This window comes from Tachypleus tridentatus, chromosome 2 (genome assembly GCF_004210375.1).
Source record: "Tachypleus tridentatus isolate NWPU-2018 chromosome 2, ASM421037v1, whole genome shotgun sequence".
NCBI lineage: Eukaryota > Metazoa > Arthropoda > Merostomata > Xiphosura > Limulidae > Tachypleus > Tachypleus tridentatus.
In genome coordinates, this window is record NC_134826.1 from 53608015 (window position 1) to 53623429 (window position 15415).

Genomic DNA, 15415 nt, shown 5'->3' on the forward strand with positions numbered 1-15415 from the left:
ATGAAATTTTTGTTTTCATTTTATTCTGGACACCTTTAGCTTAACTTTTTGCATAAAATATGATTTTTGTTGTGAGTAAACCCACTATACACTTCAAACAAATACTTATAGATACAATTTTTTTTAGTATTTTTACAATAAACAGAGACTGTGACCTCATGATGGTCATATGAGCAGTTGAAACATTGTAAAAAAGTATATTATTAATAAATACTGCATTAAAAACTGTATCTTTGGATCTTTATATTAAATGTGATTTTGTCTTTATTTTTCTATGTTTAGGATAGCCACACTACTTTTACCTGATGGTTTGTAATGTATGCTTTTAGATTACATGAGTTACAAGAACAGATGGTTGGTGGAGAGAAAGCTAGTGACAAAAGATTGAAAGAAGAAAGAGTAAGGAAGAGAAATTATGCTGAGAAAAAGATCAAGTGTGTAAGAGGTTGGTGTTTTGTTCATGTGATTCATAAGAGGTTGGTGTTTTGTTCATGTGATTCATAAGAGGTTGGTGTTTTGTTCATATGATTCATAAGAGGTTGGTGTTTTGTTCATGTGATTCATAAGAGGTTGGCGTTTTGTTCATGTGATTCATAATAGGTTGGTGTTTTGTTCATGTGATTCATAATAGGTTGGCGTTTTGTTCATGTGATTCATAATAGGTTGGCGTTTTGTTCATGTGATTCAAAATAGGTTGGCGTTTTGTTCATGTGATTCATAAGAGGTTGGTGTTTTGTTCATGTGATTCATAAGAGGTTGGCGTTTTGTTCATGTGATTCATAAGAGGTTGGCATTTTGTTCATGTGATTCATAAGACGTTGGTGTTTTGTTCATGTGATTCATAAGAGGTTGGCGTTTTGTTCATATGATTCATAAGAGGTTGGCATTTTGTTCATGTGATTCATAAGAGGTTGGCATTTTGTTCATGTGATTCATAAGACGTTGGTGTTTTGTTCATATGATTCATGCATATATAAACAACTGCTGTTTATTTTTTAAAAATTCATGGTGTATCGTCTTTATAGTTTCACTTGAGTCTTGACAGTAAAACGTACATGCTATGTGACAGTTTAGATGTAAACATTGTGACTGTTCATATCGTTGTTTAGACTAAATTCAGTGTTATAATCTCAAACTGTAATGGTGGTTTATCATATTATTTTGGATCATGAAATGTAATTTTATTTTTGTTTTAAGTTTTGAATAAGTTTAACTAATAATAAAGTTGAGTAGTAGTGAGTGTGCTACAAGTGTCCTAATTTTAAACACAAATTGGTGAGGTTTTTTTTCTTAAATTTTGCCAATTTTATCATAATATTTATGTAATAGACTTTTAGGATATTCATTTGGACTTTATTCTTTTTTAAATAAAGCTTATACTGTATATAGAGTTTTGAATAAGCTAGTAAAATAATTGTTGAATATTACTAAACATTGTATCCTAACTTGAACACAAATTAATCACATCACACATTTTATCTTAAACTTTCTAATCTTATTTCTAATATCTTTGAAATTTCTTTGGAACCATCCTCTTTGTAACAAAAATTGTATCAACAGGTTCACTGGTAGGGCTAGGTTTTGTCATTTATTATCACCAATATAATAATAATAACTTCAATTCACACTTTGTATTGGGTTGAGGAATAATTCGTGAGCGTTTTTTCAAGTTAAAAAAATATATTCGTAAATGAAACGCTTTCGCAAAATATTTCATGTCATTTGGTAGATAATATTTTGCTCTAATAGATGGTGTGTTTGATTTTCATGTCTTTAATTTTTGCTTTCATTTTCAGCTCATTAAATGGAATGTCAAGTGGACAAAATCGAGCATTTTCGACACCATCTGCTTTTCGCATTTAATTTCTTGCAATTTCGTTTAAAACAATGCATACTATATACCTAGGTATTACATGAAATAAAGTATCATAATAAATGTTTTGGGTGTAATGTGTTCATGCATTGAAGTATTGTATAGTCTTGCATGTAATGCTTGAATGAAATTATTTAAAACTGCTCACGAATTATTCCTCAACCTAATAGCTATGAATGTGTTATCAAAGTAACAGTCAAGTCCCAATATTTGATCTGGCAAGTGGCAAGAGTGGTTATGTTGGGTGGTGTTCAATCTCTGCATTCCCTCTAGTTTATCAATTCAGTATTATGGATGGTTGGTACAGATAACCTCTGCAAACATTTGTGCCAAATCCAACAGAACAAACAAACAAATCAAAACATAGTGCCACTGAAGACAGCTTCTACTTTAGTTTTAAGTGCATTATGTAAGAGACAATCAAAGTTTATGGAGTGGGTACTATCAATTGGCTAATAGATCAAACTATATTGATCTATGATCTAACCATCTAGCCCTTATGTGTGTGTGTATACTGTTGAGATTGAAACTCCAATTCCATAAATTAGCACATCAACAGCTTTACTAATGTTAACAACAGATTCTTTTTCAAGGTCAGTATTACATATCATACTAAAGGCTATTTTAATATATCTACCACCATTTCATTTGAATGTAGGTAAGTTAATTATTGATTGATATTGTTGCCTATTGTCAAATGTTTATGTATTTTATTTCAATTATAAACAAGTAAAAAAAATTAAAGGCTTTGATTTGAGTTTTTATTACAACAATTTCTGTTTTTAGTGTATCATTTCTAACATTCATTCTTCAACCATCTATTGAACTTTAGGTTCTAGTTTATGTTAGAGCTGCATAAAAAATATTTTTTGTAGATGGTAGAAGTTATTATCTTTCATTGCATGACAAAGTCTGCTAATTTTTATCATTTTCCTAGAAATAATTTGTTGTGAATGTCCAGCATGCCTTCAAACTAATCCTACCATTAAATTATATTTTAATTTAAAACTGTTTACATACACATAGAGACACAAAAGTTTGTATATATACATGATAGTCTGGAAATGTGTATTGAAAGAAACTTTATTAAAAGCATGAATAAATAATAGACAAAGGAAACTATCGACTTAAACAAGAAAACATTACCTAAACTAATACCCTGGGTACTGAGATACCGTTACTAAGCTGTCTCTGGCTGTGTGATCTCTATTTTTTGTACTATATATATATTCATGTGTGTATGTAAACTGCTTTTACCTGACGATGACTTAAACTTGTCCAAATATATAAAATTACATTTGTAATAAAATGTCTCTCACTACCCATTAAAACCATCTTCAAATATTATTTTCTAAGAAATGGATTCCCTGGTGGTATATATATATTAGAATTTGTGCAGTTTTGTTTTGACATGCAGTCCTTTACTAACCAGTAAAATTCATGTTGTGATGAAGAAAAGAAATAATAACAAATTGTGGGTATTTCTCATTGTGGGTATTTCTCCTTGTAAAAGAATGTGTCCACTAATGAGTCATCTTTCAATTTTTATGGTTGATGCCACACATTCTTAGAAATCTTGTTCAACCTCAAACACTATTTCACAAAGAATGTTAATGTGATGTTTAAGAACAACAAGGGACTCATTAAAACATATTAAAACACTTATCATCATAAAACCTTTTACAAAGAATGGTAGTTTTCTAACTACAGTGGATCTAGTAGTCGGGTGTGCAAGTTATAACATAAAAAATAATTTCTCATTAATATGGCTCACTAAGAGATCTTGGTGGACTACGCTCTTGGAGTGCTTGACTCACAATCTGACGGTTTCAACTTTGAGTCCCCGTTATCAAACTTGCTTAACCTAGATGATTCCCATCTGGCTTAAATAACAAAAAAAAAAATAAGATCTAAACCTAGATTAGTTAGAATTAAGGTTCTTAATAAAAAGACACATCATTATAAGTACCATTAGCTTTCATTGGTCCAGCAGTGTTAATGACAAGAATTACACCAGCATGTTATATGAAAGCTGATTTTTGGTGGATTTATTTTGTGTAGTTTTTGTACAAGTTTCTTTATGGAAGATGGATTTCTGTAGTTTTATTTTTTTGTAGTTTTTGTGTAAGTTTTTCTAGGGAAGATGGATTTGTATAGTTTTTGTCTAAGTTTCTCGAAGGAAGATGGATTTATGCAGTTGTATTTTGTGTATTTTTTATCTAAGTTTCTTTATGGAAGATGGATTTGTATAGTTTTTGTCTAAATTGCTCTATGGAAGATGTATTTGTATAGTATTTATATAAGTTTATGGAAGAAGAATTTGTATATATTTTTGCATAAGTTTTTCTATGGAAGATGGATTTGTATAGTTTTTTGCATAAGTTTATCTATGGAAGATGGATTTGCATAGTTTTTCTCTTTCTCTATGGAAGATGGATTTCTGTAGTTGTATTTTGTGAAGTTTTTGTCTAAGTTTTTCTATGGAAGATACATTTGTATAGTATTTGTCTGAGTTTCCCTTTGGAAGATGGATTTTTCTAGTTTTATTTTTGGTACTTTTAGATGGATTTGCATAGTTTTTCTCTTTCTCTATGGAAGATGGATTTCTGTAGTTGTATTTTGTGAAGTTTTTGTCTAAGTTTTTCTATGGAAGATACATTTGTATAGTATTTGTCTGAGTTTCCCTTTGGAAGATGGATTTTTCTAGTTTTATTTTTGGTACTTTTAGATGGATTTGTATAGTTTTTTGCATAAGTTTCTCTATGGAAGATGGATTTCTGTAGTTGTATTTTGTGAAGTATTTGTCTAAGTTTTTCTATGGAAGATACATTTGTATAGTATTTGTCTGAATACCCTTTGGAAGATGGATTTTCCTAGTTTTATTTTTGGTACTTTTAGTATAAGTTTCTCTATGGAAGATGGATTTCTGTAGTTTTATATTTTATACTTTTCGTTTAAGTGTCTATGGAAGATGGATTTCTATACTTTTATTTTGTGTAATTTTTGTATAAGTTTCTCTATGGAAGATGGATTTCTGTAGTTTTCATGCAAGTTTCTCTGTGGTAGATGGATTTGTATAGTTTTTGTCTAAGTTTCTCCATGGAAGATGGATTTGTATAGTTTTGTGTAAGTTTTTTTATGGAAGATGAATTCTATAGTTAAATTTTTGTAGTTTTTGTATAAGTTTCTATATGGAAGATGGATTTCTGTAGTTTTATTTTGGGTAGTGTTTGTTTTAGTTTCTCTGTGGAAGATGGATTTCTGTAGTTTTATATTTTATATTTTTTGTGTATATGTTTTTCTATAGAAGATGGATTTGTATAGTTTTTGTCGAAGTTTCTCAATGGAAGATGTATTTCTATAGTTTTCTATTTTATAGTTTTTGTGTATATGTTTTTCTATAGAAGATGGATTTGTATACTTTTTGTGTAAGCTTTTCGATGGAAGATGGATTTCTGTAGTTTTATTTTTTGTAGTTGTTTCTCTATGGAAGATGGATTTATATTTTTCTGTCTAAGTTTCTCTCTAGAAGATGGATTTCTGCAGTTTTATTTTTTGTAGTTTTTGTGTAAGTTTCTCTATGGAAGATGGATTTTTGTAGTTTTATTTTTTGTAGTTATTGAATAACTTTCTACATGGAAGATGGATTTGTAGAGTTTTTGTATAAATTTCTCTATTGAAGATGGATTTGTATAGTTTTTGTATAAGTTTCTGAGTAGTTTTTGTATAAGTTTTTCTGTGGAAGATGGATTTATGTAGTTTTATTTTGTGTAGTTTTTGTCAAAGTTTCTCTATGAAAGATTGATTTCTATAGTTTTATTTTGTGTAATTTTTGTCTAAGTTTCTCTACGATTTGTGTTTCAGAGACATTGTCTAACTTGGATGATGATGATGGTGTTATGATGAAGGTGTATGATGATATTCATGACGAACTGAAAGCAAAAACTGTTCTTGTGAAGAAAGCTAAGAAGAAGGTAAAAAGTAGAGGTCCTTATGTTAAATGTTGTGAAGTAACTCATAGAAGAAGGTAAAAGGTAAAGGTTTTTATGTTATATTTTACTAATCTATGTAAGTATTTACATTCCATGTTACACATGTTGTGTGCCAATCAAACAAAATAATATAAACATTTTAAGAAAGAAAAGTATATGTTTGATCTGGTTCATTTGGAGTTCTTTGAAATGTTTTTTTTATAAAATATAATTGTGGGTTTTGTTACATTAAATAATGTTCCTTACAATTATTATGTCAAAACTGTATATAAATCTAAACATATCTTTTTAACACCAGCAAAATCAATAGGTTTCCAACTATGTTAATGGTTTTGTCATACTTAGATACAAGCTCTGGAGAGAGAAATTAGTGACTTGCACAGTGAGTTTGAAGATGATCGCACTGACTATTTAGAAACAATCAGAAAACAAGATCAACAGATCAAGCTACTACAGCAAATCTTAGAAAAGGTTCAGCCCTGCATTCGACGGGATTGTAATTACTCAAACATAGACAAGATTAAGTTGGACAGTTCTTGGGATGAAGACCTACAAAAGTGGCACATTCCAGAGTTAGTTATAGAAAAAAATCGGCTTCCCCCTCCAGGTAAGTATGACAGTGATCCGTCAGTAACTTATAAAAAAACTCAGCTTCTCCCTCCAGGTAAGTATGACAGTGATCCGTCAGTAACTAATAAAAAACTCAGCTTCCCCTCCAGGTAAGTATGACAGTGATCCGTCAGTAACTTATAAAAAAACTCAGCTTCCCCCTCCAGGTAAGTATGACAGTGATCCGTCAGTAACTTATAAAAAAACTCAGCTTCTCCCTCCAGGTAAGTATGACAGTGATTTGTCAGTAACTTATAAAAAACTCAGCTTCTCCCTCTAGGTAAGTATGACAGTGATCTGTCAGTAACTAATAAAAAAACTCAGCTTCTCCCTCCAGGTAAGTATGACAGTGATCCGTCAGTAACTAATAAAAAACTCAGCTTCTCCCTCCAGGTAAGTATGACAGTGATATGTCAGTAGCTTATAAAAAACTCAGCTTTCCCCTCAAGGTAAGTATGATAGTGATCTTTCAATCATGTGATTGAGTCCCTGCTATCACATTAAAAATTCCTATTTAATAGAACAGCATATGGCTTAAAAATCAGTTAACCATTAACAAACAGGCAATATAAAACTTTACATAAAATTTGCAGATGCTTTCTTTGTGCATTAGATCAGAGCATTGGAGGAAGTTAAGATATGTTTCCTAAACCCAAGTCGATCTTACGTTTCTCACCATGAATCAGTCACTCTTTGAAACTTGTAGTTCTGATAAAATACATCTAATAAACAAAATATAATCTGTAACTTTTAGTAGAAGTCATACAATGTTTAGAGATTTGTAAGATAAGTTCTGTTACTGAGACATAGTATCCTCTTATATGTTATATATGACTTAACATCTACATACAACTTAAGATGTGTATTATATATGTCTACCTTGCTGTCCTCTTTTCCTACATAAACAGACATACAAACAGACCTTTACTAACAGCCAGATATTTATATGAATGTATAGATGACAACATATAATGAAAATAGCTAATCTTGTGATCAAAGAGACCTACCTACCAGAAATACATTTTCAGTATAAGAAATTTATGACTTTGTTAAAACCAGATGTTATAATGAACAGACCTTGATTAAATCCAGACATTATACTAAACAGACCTTCATTATAACCAGATATTACAGTGAATACACCATGATTATAACCAGATGTTATAGTGAACAGACCATAATTATAACCACATATTACCATGAATAGACCATAATAATTGTAACCAGATATTATAGTGAACAGACCATAATTATAACCATATATTATAATGAACAGACCTACATTAAAAACAGTTTTATTAATGTTTATTTTCTAGTTCCTCACTGAAATATCAGATTTAAAGTCACAGACAGCATAGTAATAATAATAGTTATATTTAAATAATAAAAGATTCAGTGGATTCCAACTCACAATCATTGTAATGGGATATTTAATATCAAGTAGTTTGAGGTTTAATTCTCTGAATGATTACTTATGCTATACTTTAAGTACACACAAAATACAGTAGTCTTAAATGAATGGAAATTGTTTTTGTTGGTTGAAAAGTAATTTTGGTACTGAGAATGAAGTTTTCCATTCTTAATGTTCTATTGTAAATATTCCATTCTTAAAGTTCTATTGTAAATATTCCATTCTTAATGTTCTGAAGTGAACTATTCCATTTTTAATGTTATAGTGTGAATTATTTAATTCTTAATGTTCTGGTGTGAAGTATTCCTTTTATAATGTTCTAGTGTGAAGTATTCTATTCTTAATGTTATAGTGTGAATTATTTAATTCTTAATGTTCTGATGTGAAATATTCCATTCTTAATGTTCTGGTGTGAATTATTCTATTCTTAATGTTCTAGTGTGAATTATTTCTTTCTTAATGCTCTAGTTTGATGTATCCCTTTCTTAATGTTCTGGTTGTGAAGTATTCCATATTTAATGTTCTGGTATGAAATATTCCATTTTTAATGTTGTGGTGTAAATATTACATTCTTAATGCTATAGTGTAAAGTATTCCATTTTTAATGTTCTGGTGTGAAATATTCCATTCTTAATGCTCTAGTTTGATGTATCCTTTTCTTAATGTTCTGGTTGTGAAGTATTCTGTTCTTAATGTTCTGGTGTGAAGTATTCCATTTTTAATGGTCTAATGTGAAATATTCCATCCTTAATGTTCTAATGTAAAATATTCCTTCCTTAATGTTCTAGTGTGAAGTGTTCTGTTCCTAATGTTCTAGTGTAATGTTTTAGTGTGAAATATTCCATTCTTAAGGCTTGAGATTGATGTATCCCTTTCTTAATGTTCTAGTGTGAATTATTCCATTCTTTATGTTCTAATGTGGAGCATTTCATTCTTAATGCTTGAGTGTGAAGTTATCTAAGTTTAGAGTGTACAATACTTTAAAAAAGGATAAAGTCACACCAACCCATTTTCATGTTTCTCAGCTGAAAATCTTATTAAAATCAATGTTTATTTAAATCCGTGAAGGTATCCAACCTGGGTGCAACTTACCTCTGGCTAGTGCTCGTTCTGCTCCTACTCCTATGGACTCAGGCTACCTTCAGGAGTCATCCGATGAAAAGTTTCGACAAGTAAGATTGCAAATGTCGCATAAATTATTTATGTTTACATCTAAGTGTCTTTCATAAATCAATAGAGATTTCACTTAGCTCATGTCTCAAACATCTTTTAGGTTTATTTTATATATGTTTATATTGGTGTGTTGATGTAGGTATGTTTTAATATATCTCTCTCTCTGCTTGCATACTTTGTATATGGTATATTTTTGTGAATGCTGTAATATCCTATAATGAACAGAAATTTTCACAAATCAATCTCTGCATGAGATTCAGAGTAACCTTAACATTTATCATCTCTTGTCTGAACAAAAAACAGGTTTTAATTATCTGCTATCTTTCCTTAAGTTTTCCATGTTTTGTTAGCTTCCCAGTTAAACAGAGTATATCTACATGAAGGATGTTCTTATCATATAATTTTACCTAGATGATATTAAGTATTAAATGCTTTTGCTAAAACTGTTAGTTTTGCTCTGCTAGAAGTTAGAGCAAGGAGAACGGGAAGACATTGCTGGCTCATACTTTAAACCCAGAAGACAAGAACAGTTACTCAACAAATTTCAGAGAGAAGCTAACAGAGTGTTCTGTAAGTGGAACAAGTGAATGAAACTGTCTTTTTATAAGTTATTTTTGATCATATAAAGGCTACTTGAGAATATTTCATTGTTGTATTTTTGTGATCTTCTGTTAAATGGTGTTTCCTTAGTGCCATTTGTCATCGATATAATATAAGTTTGCACTATAGTTTTGTGTAGTACATAACTCAGAGTGAAAATATCTGAGCCATTAAAACTTTATTAAATTTATTTTCTAGTAAACTTTACCATAAGAAAGATTTTCATTTAATTCAAATTTAAATCATGTTTTTCAAACAGGTATAACTACTCACAGTTTTTCTGTAATTTAAATTTTCTCATAAAATGTTTGTATCATATTAAAAGAGAGAAATATTCATAATGCAATTTCATTCTGTACACTGCAAGTTATTGTTTACTATTTTTGAGGTTATTCTACTTTGTTACCAAGAGCATATGTATAGAGTAAAAAATAGTCTCTTTAATAATCGAGTAAAAATAATCCATTTAAAAATAGAGTACAAAATAATCCATTTAAAAATATAGTACAAAATAATCCATTTAAAAATAGAGTACAAAATAATTCATCTGAAATTGTAATATTTTAGTGGTTTATGTACAACATATATTTTCTTACCTATTTGTTGCTAGTAATTTCTATTGCTTAAGAGAAACCATTAAACCTGTAATTTCTACATAAACCACTAAATATGTAATATGCAATCTTATTTAAATTATTTTATATTTGGTAGTTTTCAAGCCTCCACCTAAGTGGACTTCTTCCCCATTGGTTGTGTTAAGAGATCTTGTATATCTTATAAGATAAAATCTCTTTCTTGTTTGTTTATTTGGCTAAAGTTTGTCTATATGTTAAGATAAAAATTAATGTTTGGTCTTGTTTTATTAATTTTGTCATACATTGTGTCTTTGACCTGTGGATATCTTACTGTCCCTACTCTGGTTGTACTGTATATTTGTAATATCCTTTACTAAAACCTGTACTTTGTTCCCTGTATTTTGAACAATTGTTCAATAAGAACCCATTGTATAACTGAACCTTCCTACATGTAATGTGACTAAGCAGTCACCATTGTATCTCTTGTACTTAAAATAAATGAAGAGTTTGGAGCTATAGGATTGTAAGTCACTGTCAGATATGACACCTACAGACCAACTGAATAGATTTTGTGTTAAAATCTGTAACTTAAGAACACATCTTTATAATTTCTTATTTTTTTATGTTCAGATGAAAATACTGTTTACTATGGACTTCCTTCTACCTTGTATTTATATGTGTTTGATTTCTGTGATATAAATTTTAAAGAACTTTGCACAATATAAGTCTCACTATAAGGGTTGAGGATTTGTTCCTCTGTTTAAGGTATCTGTAATTTAAAAAACTCCATACCTCACACCGTGTATCATGCATGTACTCCATGAGTAAGGATAACAATACAATTAATGTTTAGGAGAATTACCACACACAAATATTCAACTGATTTAGTGGTACTGTCTTCTTTCATGTTTATAACACCAGTTGCAACAAGTCTGTTTTAACACTTCCCTTGATGTAAATATAATTAAAGCATCACCAGTCTCTAGTAACTACAGTAACAAGAAAACCAACAGATACTTAGAGGTTGTTTATCAACTTCTTGTTACTAAAATGTTTGTTAGTTCTGTAGAACATAGTTACTGATATTTAATACGCTTAGATGTATACAACAGTTTGTGAGCCACGCGTGTCTGGAATTGTTTTATTGTTTCATGTTGACCACTTTTCAACTTTATTCAAGGCATTTATAAATACTGTTTTTAATAAATTTACTGAGATATTTTGTTTGCTTGTTTCCAATTCCAAAACAGTGGTAGTTACAACTAGAAAATGTAGAAACATTAAACTTTGTTTCCTTTCTGATGCTCTTCAAAGTTTCAATTCTTGAACAAAAACAAACTAGGACTAGATTATAATTTTGATGACAATATGATAGGAGTATTAAACATTGCATCAGTCTGTTTCCACTTATTCTAATATAGCTAGTACCAGTTTCAAACCACTGGCTGTGTTATAGACCCATCAACCTTTCTTATACAGTACCAATTTCACACCACTAGCTGTGTTATATGCCCATCTCTATTGTCCCCAGGATATGTGTACGTATTAAGGTAGTAAACAAATAGATCTCCTGACAGTATATGTGTTGACTCTGTCAACATTTCAAATGACTTCCTACATGTAACTAACATTAATACCTTAATTTCATTCTCTCAAATAGAAATAATACATTATAAATTTTGGTAAATTTTAAAAATACATGTTTTTGACAGATGGAAAAGTTGCATTGTTATTACTTTTATCAAAATTGAATAGTTTTACAATCTGGATTATAACTTTCTCTTTTCTCAAGCAACCCGAGAGCCTGTATCTAATTTTCTAAACTCGAACTCAAACAGGGAAGCATTTGGAGGATTTCAGTTCACAAGACTCAATAATAATCTGTCCACCTCATTACCATCTAATGTTTTCAAACAAAACGGGCTGTCAGAATCCGTAAGCCCAGAAGTACGAAGACCCACTCGTCTAAACGCTCTCCCTAGTGGCCTAGAAATCGGAAGGAAAGATCGAAGAAGAATAAATAAGACGAATGATGATGAACAGGATTGGTCTATATGACAGTTAACATTTCCCAGTGAGTTTAGGGGATTTAAAGTATTGCCTCCAATACCATGAAGTCAGTATAAGGATCTTTTAGGCAGAGTAGCATAGGTTTCATGTTAGTCATAAGAATGTTAAAAATAAGCTAACTTCAACACAATAAACACCAGTTCTGATCAACAGGCGGAGCTTGAAACTGTGTTCTGAAGAAAGAAATTACATGTATTATCGTGTATTTTTGTAATATTAATATTTTTTTGTGATTAAATATCTCAGGATCAAAATACTTTATCTTTTAAGAGCACAACTTTTATTTACAAAATTTACATGTACAAAACCTACTCTATTCACATATCAAAGGAAAGACAAATCTTATCATTATCTTAGTGTTATTTCATATATTTGTTTTCATGAGGACTTGCTCAGTCTCCTCACTTGGAGTTTCTTATTTATGGCCAGTTATGTTAAAAATAAAGTATTAATTTATTGTTAAGGCAGATAGATACTGCGACTTGAGAAACATCCTTGTTAAACATCTGCCGTTAAACTGTGATATTTATGAAAATGGATTGCTGTCAATGTAGGTCTGGAAATGGAAGATGGTTACGACATATTTTCTGACTAAACTTTTTCTGTTTTATATATTGTATTACAAACATTCAGGCTTTTCTTGTTCTGTGAATTATTTGATTTGGAGAAAACAAACCCAAATGGGTGGTGAATTTGTATAATAGTTTGAACAAATGTAAATTCCACTAATAAATTATCGTATCTGATCAAAGGACTTAATTCCATACTAAAGAAATAGCAGATGAAATGTGATATTAAATGTGTAAGAAACTGTATTGTTGTGGTAAGCTCACTGATAGCTGCTCATAAAGCATATGATGTTAAAGTATTTTCTTTTATGGACATAATATATTTAATAACACCAACCAATCATATAGATGAGGCTTTAGACGAGAAATGCCTCACATAAATAAAAATTTAGTTTTTTATTATTAAGAATATCTCATTTCTGTACACTTAAGTCTTTTGTACCCTACTGGTAATAAGTAACGTATTTTAACCTGTCCTGAGAAAATCTTTTAAAGGGGGAAGAAAATAAGTCTCTTGTATGCAAATGTTATTTTACAAAGTTGTTATTAACATTGCTAAATTATACAGGTTAATTTTTCTAATGTAATTAGTCAGATATGTTATGACAGCATGTCTGAAGGAAAGTGGTCAAAGCTAGAACATAATAAAAAGAACTTGTACTTTATTTAAGCCACTTTTGTTTCTGTTTAGTTTTCTTGTTACTGTGTCATAATATACAGAGTGACATCTGTGTTATCTAGAGTCAGATTAAAGGTTTAGTATGTCACAGTTTTATTAAGTATTTAGTATATTTAGACTTTATGTAATATCTAATTTATTTTATAGTGGCTGGTACCCTGAAATCGCAATCTTTTGGTGATGGGGTGAAATCCCATTACCGAACGTGCTCACCCTTATGGCTGTGGGGGCATTATAATGTGGCATTCAATTTGACTTTTCATTTGTAAAGTGTAGTCCAAGAGTTAGCAATGGATGGTGTTGTTTAGCTGTCTTCCCTCTAGTTTGTCACTGCTAAATTAGTGACAGTTAGTGTAGATATTCCTTGAGTAGCTTTAACAAAATTATCAAGACAAACTAATTTCTGTATGTCTCATTTTCATGTTGTTTAATGCACCTGTTTTACATAGTTTATTGTGAGACATTTATTCACTTGCAACATATTGAAATAGTTTATTATATTCTATTGGGTTTTTACTATATGATCAGTGTTGTCATGTAGTTCATTAAATGTACCCATTGGAATTAATTAGAAAAATATTTTTGTCACTTGTAAGATAGTAAAACAAAAGTAACATGTTACATGCTTAACTACCATTCTGTCTTTTCAGAACATATACTTTCTGTCATGGGCATCTGCTGAGGGTGAAGTTTGCTTCCCCCTGGAAAATGAGAAACATAATTCTTTATTCATTCAGCATATAAATGTTTTATTCAGTTAAGAGTTTCATACCAATTTGCCTCCTACCCTCCCCCCTCCACTCCTGGAAAAATTTCTGCAGATGCTATACTTTCTATAAACACTCAAACATTTTATCCTGGAATGCAAAACCAGTATGTTTTCTAATAGCTGATTTTAATAACATGCATGCATGTTCAGCTGTTACTGGTACCATATTTCTTGTATTTTGTAGTTTTTCTTAGTTATCAGTCTGTAGGGTTTACTCATCTTAGAATCCAGTTATTAACAACTTATAAATGTATTCACCTGCATCATTACATATTACAATTATCTTGTGTTTCTCTTGGCTAATGATTACTACAATAATCCTACCTGTTTGTTAACTGACTAGATTTTTAATATTTCACAAAATATCAAAATTACAAAAATTATTAATTTAGAATCTCATAATGAATTATTGTCAAACAGTTTAATAAAGGAGACTGTTATATATAGGAAAGTTAGACTATAGAGTTTTCTGAGTTTTTTGTGAAGTTTTAACAAATAACGAGAATTGTTCTGATGTAATTAGATTTATGTTTACCTATACAGTGCTGTTTTTTCCTTTTAAAACAGCATAAGCGTGACATAATGCTATGAAAAACATTCTATATCATAAGGTTTTTACTTAAAGTAAATGTTTAGACAAGGGATTTTTGTACAAAACTTTATTATTTAATTCAACTGGTCTCAAATAAATTGAGTACAAGGTTGTAAGCATGGTTGTGAATGTACCAGTAATTAATAACTAGAAATAATTCACCAAATGTTTGTGTTTGAAACCACCTGAGAAACAAACTTAATCAAATTACTTTTTTTCCAGCATTTTCCTTAAAAATATTTTATTCTGATAAACATTCAACGACTTTGTGCCCAACCACACTCAAGCAAGTGGGCACAGTTTAGATAGCCCCATTGTTGAGCTTTCTACCTAACAGCAAACAAACATACCTTACATTTTGTAGTTTTAGGCTTAAAGGCATGAAATTATAACAGAAATGACTAAAATAAACAAATGCTTTAGAACTAAATTTTCACATGGGATAACAGCAGACTTAAGGCCATGTTACATACTCTGAATTTTTAAATAAATTTATTGTAACT

General features: G+C 30.1%; 1 protein-coding gene across 2 annotated transcripts; it reads left to right on the forward strand.

Annotated features, from left to right (window-relative positions):
* The first annotated feature begins 303 nt into the window (after positions 1–303).
* On the forward strand, positions 304–15129 carry LOC143243832 (osmotic avoidance abnormal protein 3-like). 2 transcript variants are annotated; one of them, XM_076487518.1, is made up of 6 exons: positions 304–445; positions 5738–5847; positions 6211–6472; positions 8954–9057; positions 9523–9628; positions 12026–15129. In XM_076487518.1, exons 1-6 carry the CDS (start codon positions 316–318, stop codon positions 12289–12291), a joined length of 978 nt encoding a protein of 325 aa, XP_076343633.1. In that variant the 5' UTR covers positions 304–315; the 3' UTR covers positions 12292–15129. The 2 variants fall into 2 exon arrangements, with proteins under 2 accessions (XP_076343633.1, XP_076343634.1); XM_076487519.1 differs by having other exon boundaries at positions 14202–15129.
* Positions 15130–15415: the final 286 nt, after the last annotated feature.